General features: G+C 37.6%; 1 protein-coding gene across 1 annotated transcript in view; it reads left to right on the top strand.

The window, feature by feature from the left end:
- Window positions 1–13,187, top strand: part of tmem183a (transmembrane protein 183A) — a 30,937-nt gene extending 17,750 nt beyond the window's left edge. Inside the window, exons 5-8 of the mRNA XM_048612278.1 lie at window positions 3,479–3,659; window positions 4,546–4,626; window positions 7,913–8,068; window positions 9,640–13,187. Of these exons, the coding sequence (XP_048468235.1) occupies window positions 3,479–3,659; window positions 4,546–4,626; window positions 7,913–8,068; window positions 9,640–9,825 (604 nt within the window). The 3' untranslated portion in view covers window positions 9,826–13,187. The remainder of the gene's footprint in view (window positions 1–3,478; window positions 3,660–4,545; window positions 4,627–7,912; window positions 8,069–9,639) is intronic.
- Window positions 13,188–14,658: the final 1,471 nt, after the last annotated feature.

Below are 14,658 nucleotides of genomic sequence, written 5' to 3'. Positions count from 1 at the left end.
ATTCAAAGTTCACTAGGATGATCCCTAATATGGAGGGATTATCTTATGAGCGAAGATTAAACAGGTTGGAATTCTACTCACTGGAATTTAGAAGAATTAGAGCTAATCTCTTTGAAAGATATAAGATTCTGAAGGAGATTGACAGGGTAAATGCTTGGGAGGATGTTTCCCCTCATGGGAGAGTCTAAGAGCCAGAGAGCATAGTCTCGGAATAAAGAGGTGCCAGTTTAAGACAACACAGTGTGGAGCTGGAGGAACACAGCAGGCCAGACAGCATCAGAGGAGCAGGAAAGTTGACGTTTTGGGTTGGGCCCCTTGTTCAGAAATGTTGAGGGGGAAGGGAGCTGGGAAATAAATAGAGGAGGGGTGGGGCTGGGGAAGATAGGTAGGATGGTGGTAGGTGAGTGCAGGTAGGGGACAGTGGGGATTGGTCAGTGGGATGGGTGGGGCAGATAGGTGGGAGAGAAGATGGACAGGTTGTGTCAGGTGAAGGAGGCGGGGATTAGAGGGAGGGTTGGACACGGAATGAGGTGGTAGGTGGGGAGATTTTAAAACTGGTGAGTTCCATGTTTAGGCCATTGGGCTATAGCCTCCCGAGGTGGAAAATGAAGTGTTGCTCCTCCAGTTTGCAGGTGGTGTCATTGTGACACTAGAGGAGGCCCAGGATGGACATGTTACTCAGGGAGTGGGAGGGGGAGTTAAAATGGTTGGCGACTGGAAGGTGTTGTTGTTTGTCGCGTACAGAGCGCAGATGGTCTACACTTGGTGTCACCAATGTAGAGGAGGCCATGTCAGGAGCAGTGGATACAGTAGACCAAGTTGACGGATGTACAGGATGATCTCTCCCATCGACCAACCAGGTCATACCTACCACAGTGTCCACTTATCACTATCATTCTGTGTCTACCCCTTCCCCCACCCCACTTTATCTGCAGCTCCCTATCCCCACATCCAATCCTGAAGAAGGGTATTACCGGAAACGTTGACTGCTCCTTTACTCCAGATGCTGCCTGGCCTGCTGTGTTCTTCTAGCCTCCTGTTTATCTACCTAGGATTCCAGCATCTGCAGTTTTTTTGTCTCTAACAAAGAATATTAGCAACTCACCCTTTAAAATATTCAGTGACTCTAGCTCCACCACTCTCGGGGGGAAGAATTCCACAGGCTAACAACCCTTTCTGTATTTCCATTTTAAGCAGGTGACCTCTTATTTTTAAATTGCGTTCCGTAGTTCCATACTCTCCCACAAGGGGGCGTATGGCGTGCCTTGCTTCGTGCCGTTTGAAGCCAATTTTCCTCACAAACATAAGCAAACTTCCTTTTTTTTTCCAGTGTAGAATGGGCTGGAAATATAATTGTCGGCAGTAATGAGGGCAATTAAACCTAATCGTCATCATTCTTAATTACATTACATTTACTTTTTCACCTCCTTTTCCCTTTAATATTGATTAATCAATTGTTTATGGTCTTAATTCATGTTGCTGCCAGTTAAATTCATTTTGACTGATGGGCTCACTTGCTGATGGGATAGCTAATGGTTCTATAGGATGTTTTAGGCAATGTGTGCAATGGGTAATGAACATGTGCTATGTGCTTTGAGCTTTCATAGATCATAGAATCCCTACAGTGTGGAAACAGGCTCTTCAAACCAACAAGTCCGCACTGACCCTCAGAGCATCCCACCGAGACCCATCCCCTGTAACTCACCTAGTCTACACATCCCTGAATACTATGGGTAATTTAGCATGGCCAATCCACCTAGTCTGCACATTTTTGGACTGTGGGAGGAAACTGGAGCACCCGAAGAAAAGCCACGCGGGCACTTTCATTACAGACTGGTGCATTTTTATTTTAAAGAAAGTGTTTGCTTAAAAATGGGTAGTGGACATGTGCTATGTGCTTTGTGCTTTCATTACAGGCTTGTGCATTTTTATTTAAAGAAAGTGTTTGCTTAAAAGTCTCTTTTGCCTGGAAGGGATGTTTCTGACCATGTTAAGAATTAGAAGTAAATATTAAAACATTAATATTTTGGATTTAATTGCAGTAGTTAAGCAATTTTTGTTAACCTAATTAGGACATAAGCAGATTTTTCTTTGGAGGTTTTGGACAGTTTGGCCTCTGGCTATGAAAATATGGCTAAATGCCATTTTGTTCATCTTAATGGTTAACTATGAACTAAATTTTATTATAGAATGGATATAAATTAAATATTCCTTAGGGTCATCAGCTGTCTTCTCACATACTTTTATGTTCAAAATTGCTGTTGCATCTGCTATTTCTGAAAGAAATTCAGTCAAATGGACTGTTCTTCAGTTAATGTCTGTAATTGCAGAAAAAACAATTATGTCCCTGGGATAGAGCTGCATAAGCATTCAGTCCCAGGAATAGAATAGTTTTTCTGTTGGGGTGTATGGTAAACAGCTCTCTATTCTGCAAAAATCACTTGTTTCAAAAATGAGTTTGTGCAGATGTACATTTCCCACTTTATAGATTAGAAAAAGACTTGATGCGCTGGAGGTTTTATTTTCTAAGTGAAGACTGTAATTTATAATTTGGTGGCCATTGTTTCAGAGTATTTCCTATGCATTTTACCATTTAGTTATTTGATTTTTATTTATGAGGATCTGTTTATTAAGCACTATATATGTGCATTAAAAATCTATATTTTAACATAAGTCAAACATGTAGGGCTTATACAACTAGTGGTAGGGCCTTGGGTAGCGTTGTAGAACAGAGGGACCTTGGGGTTCAAGGACATAATTCTTTGACATTTGCATCTCATTTAGACAGGGTGGTTTTAAAAAAAAGTGTTTGGCATGCTCATCTTCATTGCTCAGACCTTTGAGTATAGGAGTTGGGAAGTCATGTTGAGGTTGTACAGGACATTGGTGAGGCCTCTTCTGGAATATCGTGTCCAATTCTGGTTGCCCAGTTATTGGAAGGATATTATTCAGCTGGAGACGGTTCAGAAGACATTTACCAGGATGTTGCCGAGTATGGAAGGTTTGAGTTACAAGGAAGGGCTGGGTAGGCTGGGACTTTTTTCATTGGAGCGTAGGGTGTTGAGAGGTGATCTGTTAGAAGTTTATAAAATAATGAGGGGTATAGATAGAGTTAAAGGTAATTGTCTTTTCTCTAGGGTGGGATATTTCAAGACTGGGGGCACATTTTTAAGGTGAGAGGACAGAGACTTAAAAAAGACATAAGGCAATTTTTTTACACAGGGGGTGGTTCATGTGTGGAATGAACTTCCTGAGGAAGTTGTGGTACAATTACAATGTTTAAAAGACATTTGGATAGATAGATGAACAGTAAAGATTTGGAGGGATATGGGCCAGGAGCAGGTAAGTGGGACTAGTTTAGTTTGGGATTATGGTCGGCATGGACTGGTTGGACTGAAGGGTCTGTTTCTGTGCTCTATGACTCTGACATTTTGCTGTGCTTTCATTTAACTGATCCACAAATATACTTCAAATGTAGGTACTATTGTTCGGATGTTTACTTGCCTGTACGTTTGCAACGCGAGGTCATAGGAAAGTTGGGTTCACTGCGTGCCTGTGTGATCCGTTCTCTCTACCACATGTACGAACCATTTCGTACGCGCATATCAGAAAAACCTGCAATTCCTGAGTCAACTCCAAATACGTTACAGAACTGTAGTGTAAGTCAAAACTTAACCCTTTGATATTTGCCATTGCTTGGTCCAGTGAACTTTGTTTAAATAAATTAGACACCTTTGCTTGTGATTTTTAAAAAGGAACTCGGAGGTTCTCTTCATTGGGTTAGTTTAACATCAAAATATTGCAAAATGCAGATTTTGTATTTTTATTTTGGATGTAGTTACAGAAATGACAGAATTTTGCTTGAGGAGGTTTAATTATTAAAAGCTAACATACTGAAAATAGTAAATGCATTAAAATGGCATTTTTTAAGTGTTGCAACTACAAAAATATCAATGGGGTGATTGATATATTGAACAGTGTATTTCCCTTTATATTCAGCATAAACATATACATTAGAGGAAGTGCATTGTGAGATACATTTAAAAACATGACTGAGTCATGCTTTTCCAAATGGAGTTAGCACTGAGCTTTGATTAGCTGTTTTGAGACACACGTCTTTAAAATTACACTACTTCCTAAATCTTTATTCATGAATGAGACACTTTATTGTTTTAATGCAGATGATTTGTTGGAACTTAAAACATATTCACTTTGCATTTTAATCAAGACAAAAACTTTTGAAATTATGATGCAGGGCTAACTTGTAGTAAAAGAGGCCAATTAAATTATACACGTCTTTACACTGATTAGTTACAAAAGTTTACCAATTTACAAAAGCTAACCATAAAACCATGCTCAACACATCTTTTAAGACCAATACATCTATTTTTAGTCATTTGCTTAACGAAAAGCATTGTCAGGTTTGCGCACTATTGTGCAGTTGCTAAAACTGAGTTTTTTTCATTTTAAGAATACAAGTTACTGTCTGATTAGTATGTGAATCTAACATTTTGCCATGAAGCACATCATATGTTCTGTTTTCAGTGCTTGCTGTACTGGTGCAAGAAGGGGACTGGAAATAGATCAGACCAAAGGTGGGAATTCAACTACAAATTCAAAAAACAGGTATGCCTTTGAGGTTTTGTTTTTAGAAGTCACAGAATCCCTGCAGTGTGGAAACAAGCCCTTTGGCCCAACAAGTCCACACCGACCCTTAGAGCATCCCACCTAATCTACACATGCCTGAACACTGGGGGTAATTAAGCATAGCCAATCCACCTAGCCTGCACATCTTTGGACTGTGGGAGGAAACAGGAGCACCCAGAGGAAACCCACGCAGACACGGGAAGAACGTGCAAACTCTACACAGACAGTTACCCTGCGGTGGAATTGAACCCGGGTTCCTGGCGCTGTGAGGCAGCAGTGCTGATCACTGATCCACTGTGCCACCATTTTTATGATTAATTTGTTCTAAATCAGGTATAATTTCATTTTTTTTTTGTGTTCTTTGTTGTAATATGCAGATTAGGCCCCTTAAGCCTGCTCCACCATTCAGTAAGATCGTGTTTGATCTGATTGCGGTTTCACTTCACTTTCTTGCCAACTCCAATATCTGATGACTCCCTAGTTAGTCAAAAAGCTAGCCATTTCTGCTTTTAAAAATATTAATTGCTCTTTGTGGAAGAAAGTTCCACAGAATCGAAACCTTCTGAAAGTAAAAAAACTTAGATCTAAAATGAGGCAATCCTTATTTTTTAAATTCTGTCCCTAGCTCTTGACTCCTGCAAGGGTAAACATTTTTTTTACCGTCTGTCCTGTCTAGTTCCCTTTATGATCTTGCATTCTTCAATAAGGTCAACAGCCATCCTTCCATACAGAATACAGGTCCAACCTGTAACTTGTCCTCGTAAGATGGCCTTATATTCCTGGAGCCTGTTGATTGAACTTTTTCTACATCTTATGATCTTTAAAACTGCATAAACACATCTCTACTTTTGTATTCTATTCTCCTTGAAGTAAACAACATTACATTTATTAATCACTAGCCATACCTGAAATTAAGATTTTGTGATTTGTGTCACATTTCTATAATCTTTGTCAAATACAGTATGCTGCTTTTTTTTATTTTTGAACCAAAGCAGACCGGTTCATATTTTTCCACATTATACTTCATCTGCCAGATTTTGTTCCATTCATTTATTTATATCCTTTGCAGACTTCTTATGATTGCTAGTAGAGCCTGCAGCACTCAGCCCTCTGGCACTGCACTTGTTATACCTTAGAAAACTGTAATGACCCACTTATACCTACTGTTTCCTGTTTCCTGACCAATTCTATAGCCATTCTAACACGTCATGCCTAATAGCATTTGATGCTGCACCTTGTCAAACACCTTCTGGAAATCCAAGTACCCCCCCATGATAGGTTCCCTTTAGCCATGTTGCTTGTTACTTCCTCAAAGGCGTCTAGTCAAATCCAATTTCCCTCTCTCAAAAACCCATTTGCTGTTCTTGATTGCTGTAATTTTTCAAAGTTTTGATGTGCAATACACTTTCATTTAAAATATCTGTGTTCTGAGTTCTTAATTTATAACAATAGGGTCCTTAACTGTGCTTGATCTAATAAACTGCAGTACCTTTGAACAACGTAGAACTTATTAAACAGGATTTTATCAATACCTAACACCTATATTTTGGGAGATTTGTGATCACAATACCTAATAATAGGTGGTCACCCATTTGTAAAGAATTTTCAGACAGTTTATTAAGTTTGCTAAGCTGAAGTTTAGAAACGATGCATTTATTAAATTAAACAAAAGATACAACCTTTGACAATGAGGATGCTTCATTGATACCAGAGGACAAACCGGCATATGGCATGGTGAGTTGTTCTGAAGGCAGAGTTCTGCTTTCTCGCTGAAATGCTGGGGTTCCCTGGGACTTCACTCAATCTCTTCTGGTCTATTTGAAGAAAACCGTGCTCTACTAAGGACTGTCGCTGACAAAGATTGTGCGATGAGGACTGTCCTCTGATCCTGAACGCATGTTTATGAACCTTAGTAGGGGCTGGTAGTTAATGCTGTGTCAGTTACCAATTTGAACGTTTCTAGCCAATGACATAAGACAGCTACCCTGATATCAAAATAACCTTTCCCTGCTTCCCAACCTTCATCTGAAGGTTAGTTTCATTCTTTGAAATTTTTACTGCATTGATTAAAAAGATACAAATGGTGCCATTTAATTCTTTGTCAAGTTATGGAACATGTCACTTTTTTCTTTTGTCTTGTTGATTAGAAGTTCTGTATGTTTGGGGAAAGCAAGTAACTGCTGTAACAACAATTAAACAATTTCTCAAACTAGACAAGAAATACTTGAAAAATTCAGTTTTAGAAGCATTGAGTATAGGAGTTGAGATGTCACGTTGCAGTTGTACAGGACATTGTTTAGGCCACTTCTGGAATACTGTGTTCAGTTCTGGTCACCCTGCTACAGGAAAGATGTTAAACTTGAAAGGGTTCAGAAAAGATTTACAAGGTTGTTGCTGGGATTTGAGGGTTTGAGCTATAGGAAGCTCAAATAGGCTGGGGCTATTTTCCCTGTAGTATCGGAGGCTGAGGGGTGACCTTATAGAGGTTTGTGAGTGGCATGGATAGGGTTAATTGCCCAAGTCTTTTCCCTGGCATAGGATAATCCAAAACCAGAGGGCACAGGTTTAAGGTGAGAAGGGGAAGATTTAAAAGAGACCTGAGGGGCAACATTTTCACAGAGGGTTGTGGGTGTATTTAACCAGCTGCCAGAGGATGTAGTGGAGGTGGGTACAATTACAACATTTAAAAGGCATTTGGATGGGTATATGAATAGGAAGGCCTAAGAGGCACGTCAGCCAAATACTGGCAAATGGACCTGGAACAGTTCAGGATATCTGGTCGACGTGGACGAGTTGGATGGCAGGGTCTGTTTCCATGCTGAATTACAATGATTCTGACCCCAGTTTTTAGTGCTTGGTATATTGTTCTTGAGTATAAATCCTAAACTGTTTTGCTCTGAGAACTTCAAATAGACATTTTAATGACTTTCTCCAGTTTGCTGTTAGATCAACAGGTTTGTGTAATAATGAGTGCTTGAGACTTAAAATCCAAATTTGCAAAATATTAGCTGATCTTCCTGTTGGCTTTACTACTTCGGGACTAAGAGGAAAAATCATCCCGTAGAATTTCTATTTCTGATAACTAGTGATACACTGTATTGATATACTATTGATGTAACTGTTCAGAAAAGTTTGGTTTTATCTTCCAAAATTTGCTGTCAAACCGTTATTCCCATATTACAGTAGATGATCTAGAGTTTTCAATGGGAACGATTTGGTTTTAAATGATTTGGTACATGTATACGTCTTAATTTATGTCCTTCAGTCTCCCAAGTTGAAGAATGGCTCTCGAAATGGGCTTCAGTTTCCAAGACAGTATGAAGAGGTACACACGAATCCTGACCAAGACTGCTATTTGCTGCAGATCACCACTCTCAATTTCATCTTCACGCCAGTGGTTATGGGAATGACTCTAGCATTGGTAGGAGCATTTCAATATTTCAAAAGTGAATTCCAAAGCTAAATAGTTTGCATAACAAAAGCTTTTATATTAAGAATTGGTTTTGTTTCCTCCATTTGTCTCCTGTTAAATAACATATTAAACTGTTTACACTTTCGAGGATAGTTTGAGGAAGGGCAATTATTACAGGAGAATCTGGCTATTTTTCAATGATATGTTGTCCTTCTTAATCACCTAGTCCAACTCTGTGTCTTAACTCTTGACCAATTTTTTCTTCAGGTTATGAGATAACTGGGAAAATCGTAAATTCCTATAGTGGAAAAACATCATTACACGTGGAATTGAAAGTACTTGATTCATCCTAACTTTTAAAAGTTTTGCTTAATGTGACAGTTTTATTTTCTAGATGTTATAGCTTCTCTCTTCATACTAAAGCTGCTTATTTTAAAGAAGGACATCCTGTCAAAATGGATTTGGTAATTGCAAGCTTGGAAAATGTTCTTATTTTATCAACTGTGAGCATAAAGGATTAAGAATAGAACATTAAATGGCTAACAGGTGTCAAGCACACCCAAGTGCTTGAAATATTGTTTTGTTTAAGCTAATTTGAACTGTGTATTGCCTTTATTCATAAATAATCTTTATAGAGAATTAATCTGCTTGCCACTTCAGTCTGCTGTGGAACTTGTCCAATGTGACTAAAATGTATCTTGTAGGATTTCTATTTTGTATCACTATACATGTAATCTGAGATTGTCATTTGGTAGGTCAAAACTTTTATACTGTTGATAAAGACACATTTTGTTGAAGCTTTAAATCCTGCACTCATCAGGACAATTCCCAAGGATACCAGTGTAAACAATAATAAGGTTATTGTGTATGAGAAGTGCATGCTGATTGATTTAAGAGCATATATACCCACTGCACCTGGATTAAATGAACAAAATAGGTGACGGCCATCCTATTGTTACTCTGAGGTATGGATCACTCAATCAAAGTAAAAACCTTGGTAGTTAACTGTCATTCATTTAACTGGTGCATTCTTCATAGCATGCCTCTACCAATCAGGACCTATTTACCAAGGAATCAACACGTTTTTCTTGTATGGTATGAAATGGTTGTGCCCCTTTACATTGGTATTCTTACAAATTGTCTTGCAGAATGCAAGATGGAAAATGTCAACAAATACATCATATTTCAACAATAATGTGAGATTATTGCAGGTTCCTTATTTGTCTAGGGCCCACAATTTGTCAGAATATTTATGGTTCCTTCAGGGGAAACATAGTGTTCTTATTGGAGTAGACTTCTGTGCTGTTCTTTAGAGAAAATAGCTGTGGAAGCTAAAATCTCAGCAATTGATCTATGTTTTGAAAGAATAATCGCATTGCCTCTGAAATTATTTTATTAAACCTGTATTCAGCAGAATGTATTGGAACACTATCTTCCTTTATGATATGACAAGTCATACAGATTTTTGTTGCATTACAACAGTGACAATCTCAGGGGTATTAATTGACTGTTATACACTTTGGGGCATTCTGAGATTGTGAAAAGCATTATAGATTGTGTCATTTTCTTTTCTCTTGCAGTTTACAATAAGTGTAAGCACTGATATGAGGCACCACCGTGTCAGGATGGTGTTCCAAGATTCTCCACTTCCACATGGAAAGAAACCGAAAAAGGACCAAGGACTCCAAGTTGTCTTGGACCCTGTGCATAGTGTGCGCTTACTCGACTGGTGGCATCCACAGTTTCCCTTTTCTGCCAGTATTTAGTGTTGTTTCACAACATCATATGAAACTGCTGACACAGATTGGGTTTTGAAAAGTGTTTTGCGTGATGGACACAGAAAATAAGTTCAGTCTTAAGAACAGTGGTTTAATGCATTTTGAGATTTGTATGTTTGTGTTTATCAAGGTAGGATTAGCAATTGAAGTATTGAGGTCAAAAGCTCAAGTATTGACACTAATTGGAGTAACAGATCTGAGAAACAGAGAAAAGTGACCTTAAAGTAATTTATATAAAGACACTGTTCAACACCACAGCTTGCTTTTATTTTATATTGTAGAGTGTATAAGATGTGGTGTCGGCCACTTTTGACTTGGAATGTATGAAGTTGTTTTTCTAACTCTTGCAGTGATCTACAATGGACAGGACACTTGCATACATTTGCCTCTCACTTAGAGTGCGATCATACAATGCATTATTCATATTTAGTCTAAATGACAACCAGTATAAAAATACTGTGTCTGTAAAATGTTCTACTAAAGACTGTTGTAAAATAGGTTGCTCAACTACCTAGAAACAGTGCTGAGTTTTTGCTAAGGGCATTAAATTTAGCTCAGGTTAAAATCACTGTCTCAGATTGTTATGATTCATGAGAAAAATTAGTCTTCGCAGTCAATTTATTGTCGAGAAAATATATGCATGAACACTTTTAATTTGAGACCATTTTGCCCTAGGGCCTCCCACCATTTTAATTCTAAAGAGTCAGAATTGGACGAAATTGAAAACAAGTCTTTAGTGATATATCTGTGGGGCATAGATTGTTCACCAGATTACACCTGGAGAAGGGACACTTGGTTGGTCACTGTCAGCTTTAGAAATGTTCAAAAAGATTTTTAATTGTAAGGAAGTAGACTTTAACATTACCCACTCTCAGAAATAATTGGTCAGTTATTCCCACTTTTCATGAAGCACAATGGAGGACAGTTTGGAACTTCAACAGTGATTTAATTGCCATATGGATTAATTTGACAAATTGTCTTATCTCATGATTGTAGGTAGGATGGAGGGGTGACAAATATTTATTGATCTTTGCTCAGAAAGAAAGGTTAAGTGTCAAGTTTTACTTACTGTCACTGGACAGGAATTATTGAGAGTGACTGATATGTATACAGTCTGAGAAATGCTGATTTTTGTTTAATGAAACACTTTCAGAATCTTCAAAATAACTAAACTTGTAAGTTACAAATCTTATTTCAACTGCAAAACTGTTGCTTGGTGCAGTATGTTATTTGAATAGGAAAACCTACTGTCTTAAATCCTCAAGACTAAACCATGAAAACTTGGTGGCAAGTTAGTATTCTGATTATCTAATTTGGAATGTTATTTGACATGCTATTTAAATGAAGTAAAATGAATTAATTTCCAAGTTGGCATTACATTTGTAAACAAATTTGTTTCTGTTGGCATGGAATTATGAAATTCAAAAATAATCATTGAAGGTGATATCGTGGATGAAAATAATTGTTTCTAGTCAAAAAATTTGAAGACAAAAAGCCATTGCTTTCTGAAGCAAAACTGATTTATGCACAGAACAATTTCAGCTTGCTTGAGTTTAATAATACAAATGTTTCAGTGTAGTCTGAAACTTGCAAAGTAATATTTGTATCCCAAATGACCATTTAAGCCAATGTGTGAAAACGTGAGTTGAATTATTTTGAGTCTGTTATTTGTGTTAGAGCCAATGTAGTTTCTGATTCTGTTCTTAAAGCTTTATTTCTAACTAAATATGTGTAAACAGCATATTGAACGATAACTTTAATTTGTGGGTTGATTATAGATAGTGGTCCCAAACAAACTCGCATGTATTTATGCCCATGCAGACTCTGTCTGTTTAGGAGAAACTATTTGGCCATTGCTATGTTTAAACTCAATGAACATGTTCTTAAAATTACTGTACCAACTTTCTACTTATGATCTCTTGACTCAGATTTCTCTTTGTTACTGTAAGTAACTTCCCTGAGACTGATATTTAAATGAAAGCGGCTTGAATAGGGCAAAATGTCAGTGACAGTCTTATTTTTAGGTGATAGCTCTTAACGCATAGGCTGTAAATTGAAGCTATGCAATTTTCAGCTGGGAAAGATAAAATATTGATCAATTAAAATGGCACAGCACAGCTGAAAACTGTTGAAAGTCTTTGTTAATATAGAATTCATGCCAACAGTGTAATTCTTGTATTTAATTTTTCTTGTAAACATACTAAACATTTAAACATAAGCCCATTTTTGGTGAAATGTTTGATTGCTCATACATGCAGGTACTTTACAGCAAAGAACAGGGCACAAGCTTTAAATAATTCGGAGAATTCAACTTGCAAGTATTGAAGTTTTAGATTAAGTGAGAACCTGGCCCCCAAGTGTAGTGCTATTTCCAAGATATTCAAATAAGTTATCTGAATAATATATTTAAACTGGTTTAAATTTAAACTGAACTTGCTTCTTTGAAGAAATTTTCCAGTTGCTTTGATGAAATGTCTTTCTAACCTGAATATTATTGTGCTCATCCATTTTTGCACATCAAATAGGAAGACTCAATTTACTGCTTTGTAGCCATGAGATTTGTTTTTAAACAGCTTACATGTTGGTGCATTTTGAGGTAACAAGAGGGCATATTTGTACTGTTAAGTTTCTGTGACATAGCATTCCAGGTTTTCTACCACTTTGGCCTTTGAGTTGAGATTTAGCATTTTCAAAACCATAAAACACTCATTCATTTTTTTCTTAGTTTGGGGAGCTGTTGGGAGGAATGTAATTAAGTATGATCATTAAAAAAACCAAAAATAGATTTCTGGGAAGTTGCTTTTAATGCCTGTGCCCATTTAAAATTGAGATTTTTACACTTGTGGAAATAGTCCTTTTCAATAAGTAGTCTTGCTGTAATTTAATGTTTAATGTATATACTCAGTGGACAGAAAAAATGTGGGTGAAATACTTTGTAGACCTTGGTTGTTGATCATCTAATAATTCAGCAGGACCTACTTATAGTGAGGCAGAAATCCATGAATTGATCAACCTGTTCGATTTTGCTCACAATGTATTGCTTCTGTACTGTAAAATATCAGTTAAAATCTACTGAAGTATAACCTGGCTCCATCAGCTGGACTTTGCAAGTAAATGTTTAGCCTGAAGTAGGTTGTCATCTAGTGAGCTTGATTGCCTGAAGTCATTTCTTGGATTTGCTTCTTTCATAATCAGAGATTGTACTGTTCATTTTTTTTAAACTAAGATGCATTTTACAAAAGTTGAACTGATTCTGTACAAAACGATATCATTTTCAGAAGGAATAGATTGCATTTTTACATGGTGTATAATTTCATGAGCCCAATAAAGCTTGCGTCAGATTGTGTGAACTTGTAAGTTCTTTTACTTTTGTTACAACATATCATCTGTCTCAGTAGAGCACAGCATTTCATTGGAAGTAGTCCTGATTCCCTACTGGGGGAAAAAAATGCCTTTACAAAGTTCAGGGACTACGTCATGTTAAAATGTTTTGTTTTTCAAATTTTGTTAACATTAAATTTTTCGTGCATTTGAAAGAGAGAACGAATGTTTTCAAATGAGAATGGGAGAGAAAATTCAAATTTGCAAGACAAAAACATTTGACCATGTAAATTTACTTTGATTGCTGTTGTGCAAATTCATCACAACAGTTGTCACCTGCCTTCAATAGCAGTGTGAAACAATATTTCATTAGTGTTTTATAAGTGCACATATTTGAATAAGCATTTTATGATCAGTTAAAGAAAGTGATCCTTAGGTGGCAGACTGGTATTGTTTCCAATAACTTGTCATCTACAGATCTTAAAATTTGATTTTATAGTTGTTTCATTGAAAAATTGGGGTCAGTTAGTACAGTTAGCTGGACAGCTGGTTTGTAATGCAGAGCGATGACAGTAGCATGGGTTCACTTCCCGCACTGGCCGAGGTTACCCTGAAGGACACTCCTCAACCTCTCCCCTGAGGCCTAGTGAACCTTGGGTTTAACCACCACCAGTCATTTCTCTCCAGTGAGACAGCAGCCTATGTCTGGTAGGACTATGGCGACTACTTTTTATTGAAAGATTTCAGAGGACAGTCCATTAATGAGAGATTATTGGGTGTGTTGTGCAACAAACCGCAGGAACTAATATGGCCATCTGCTCAAATGAAGTTTCTCCAGTCTGAAGTATCCAGTCACCTCATACCCAACAGATGTGTTATTAAGTTGCTGTAAAATTTACAGAAGTTTTGTTCTTTGATATATTTAACGTTTGTCAGGCGATCAGTAGGTTTATGCAAGACCAAAGCCTTAATGTCAACACTTTTTCCAATGTTCGATCAGTGTTCTCAGTTCCCACTCCAAACTACATACCCTAACTATTGACTATGCCTCTTCTTGGCATCAATCTGTCATTAAAACATAGAATCATAGAACAGAACACTACAGTGTGGAAGCAAGCCATTCAGCCCATCAAGTCTACCAAGTCCACACTGCCCCTCCGAAGACCATGCCACCTAGACCCAACCCCCTATCCTATCCCTATACCCCTGCATTTCCCATGGCTAATCCACCTAGCCCACGCAACTCTGAACACTGTGGTATCTGTTTGCACCATTAATGCGCCATTTCATCCCAAGATGAGCTTCTGACTTTGTGTTCCTGCTTATTTTCACCCCCAGTTCCAATTTGCCCCAGTTAAAAGCTCATTTTTTGCTGAATCCTGTATTCGTGCCTTCATTACCTCTAGACTATTCCCACTGTGCTCTTCACTGGTCTCCCATGCTCTACCTTATGTAAGATCTTTAATGTTTCTGATGAATCCAGGAATAGTGGGGCTTGAT

Source organism: Rhincodon typus, chromosome 25 (assembly GCF_021869965.1).
Source record: "Rhincodon typus isolate 14 chromosome 25, sRhiTyp1.1, whole genome shotgun sequence".
NCBI lineage: Eukaryota > Metazoa > Chordata > Chondrichthyes > Orectolobiformes > Rhincodontidae > Rhincodon > Rhincodon typus.
The sequence above is the reverse complement of the archived record's forward strand: the minus strand, read 5'-3'. Positions and strand labels throughout refer to the sequence as shown.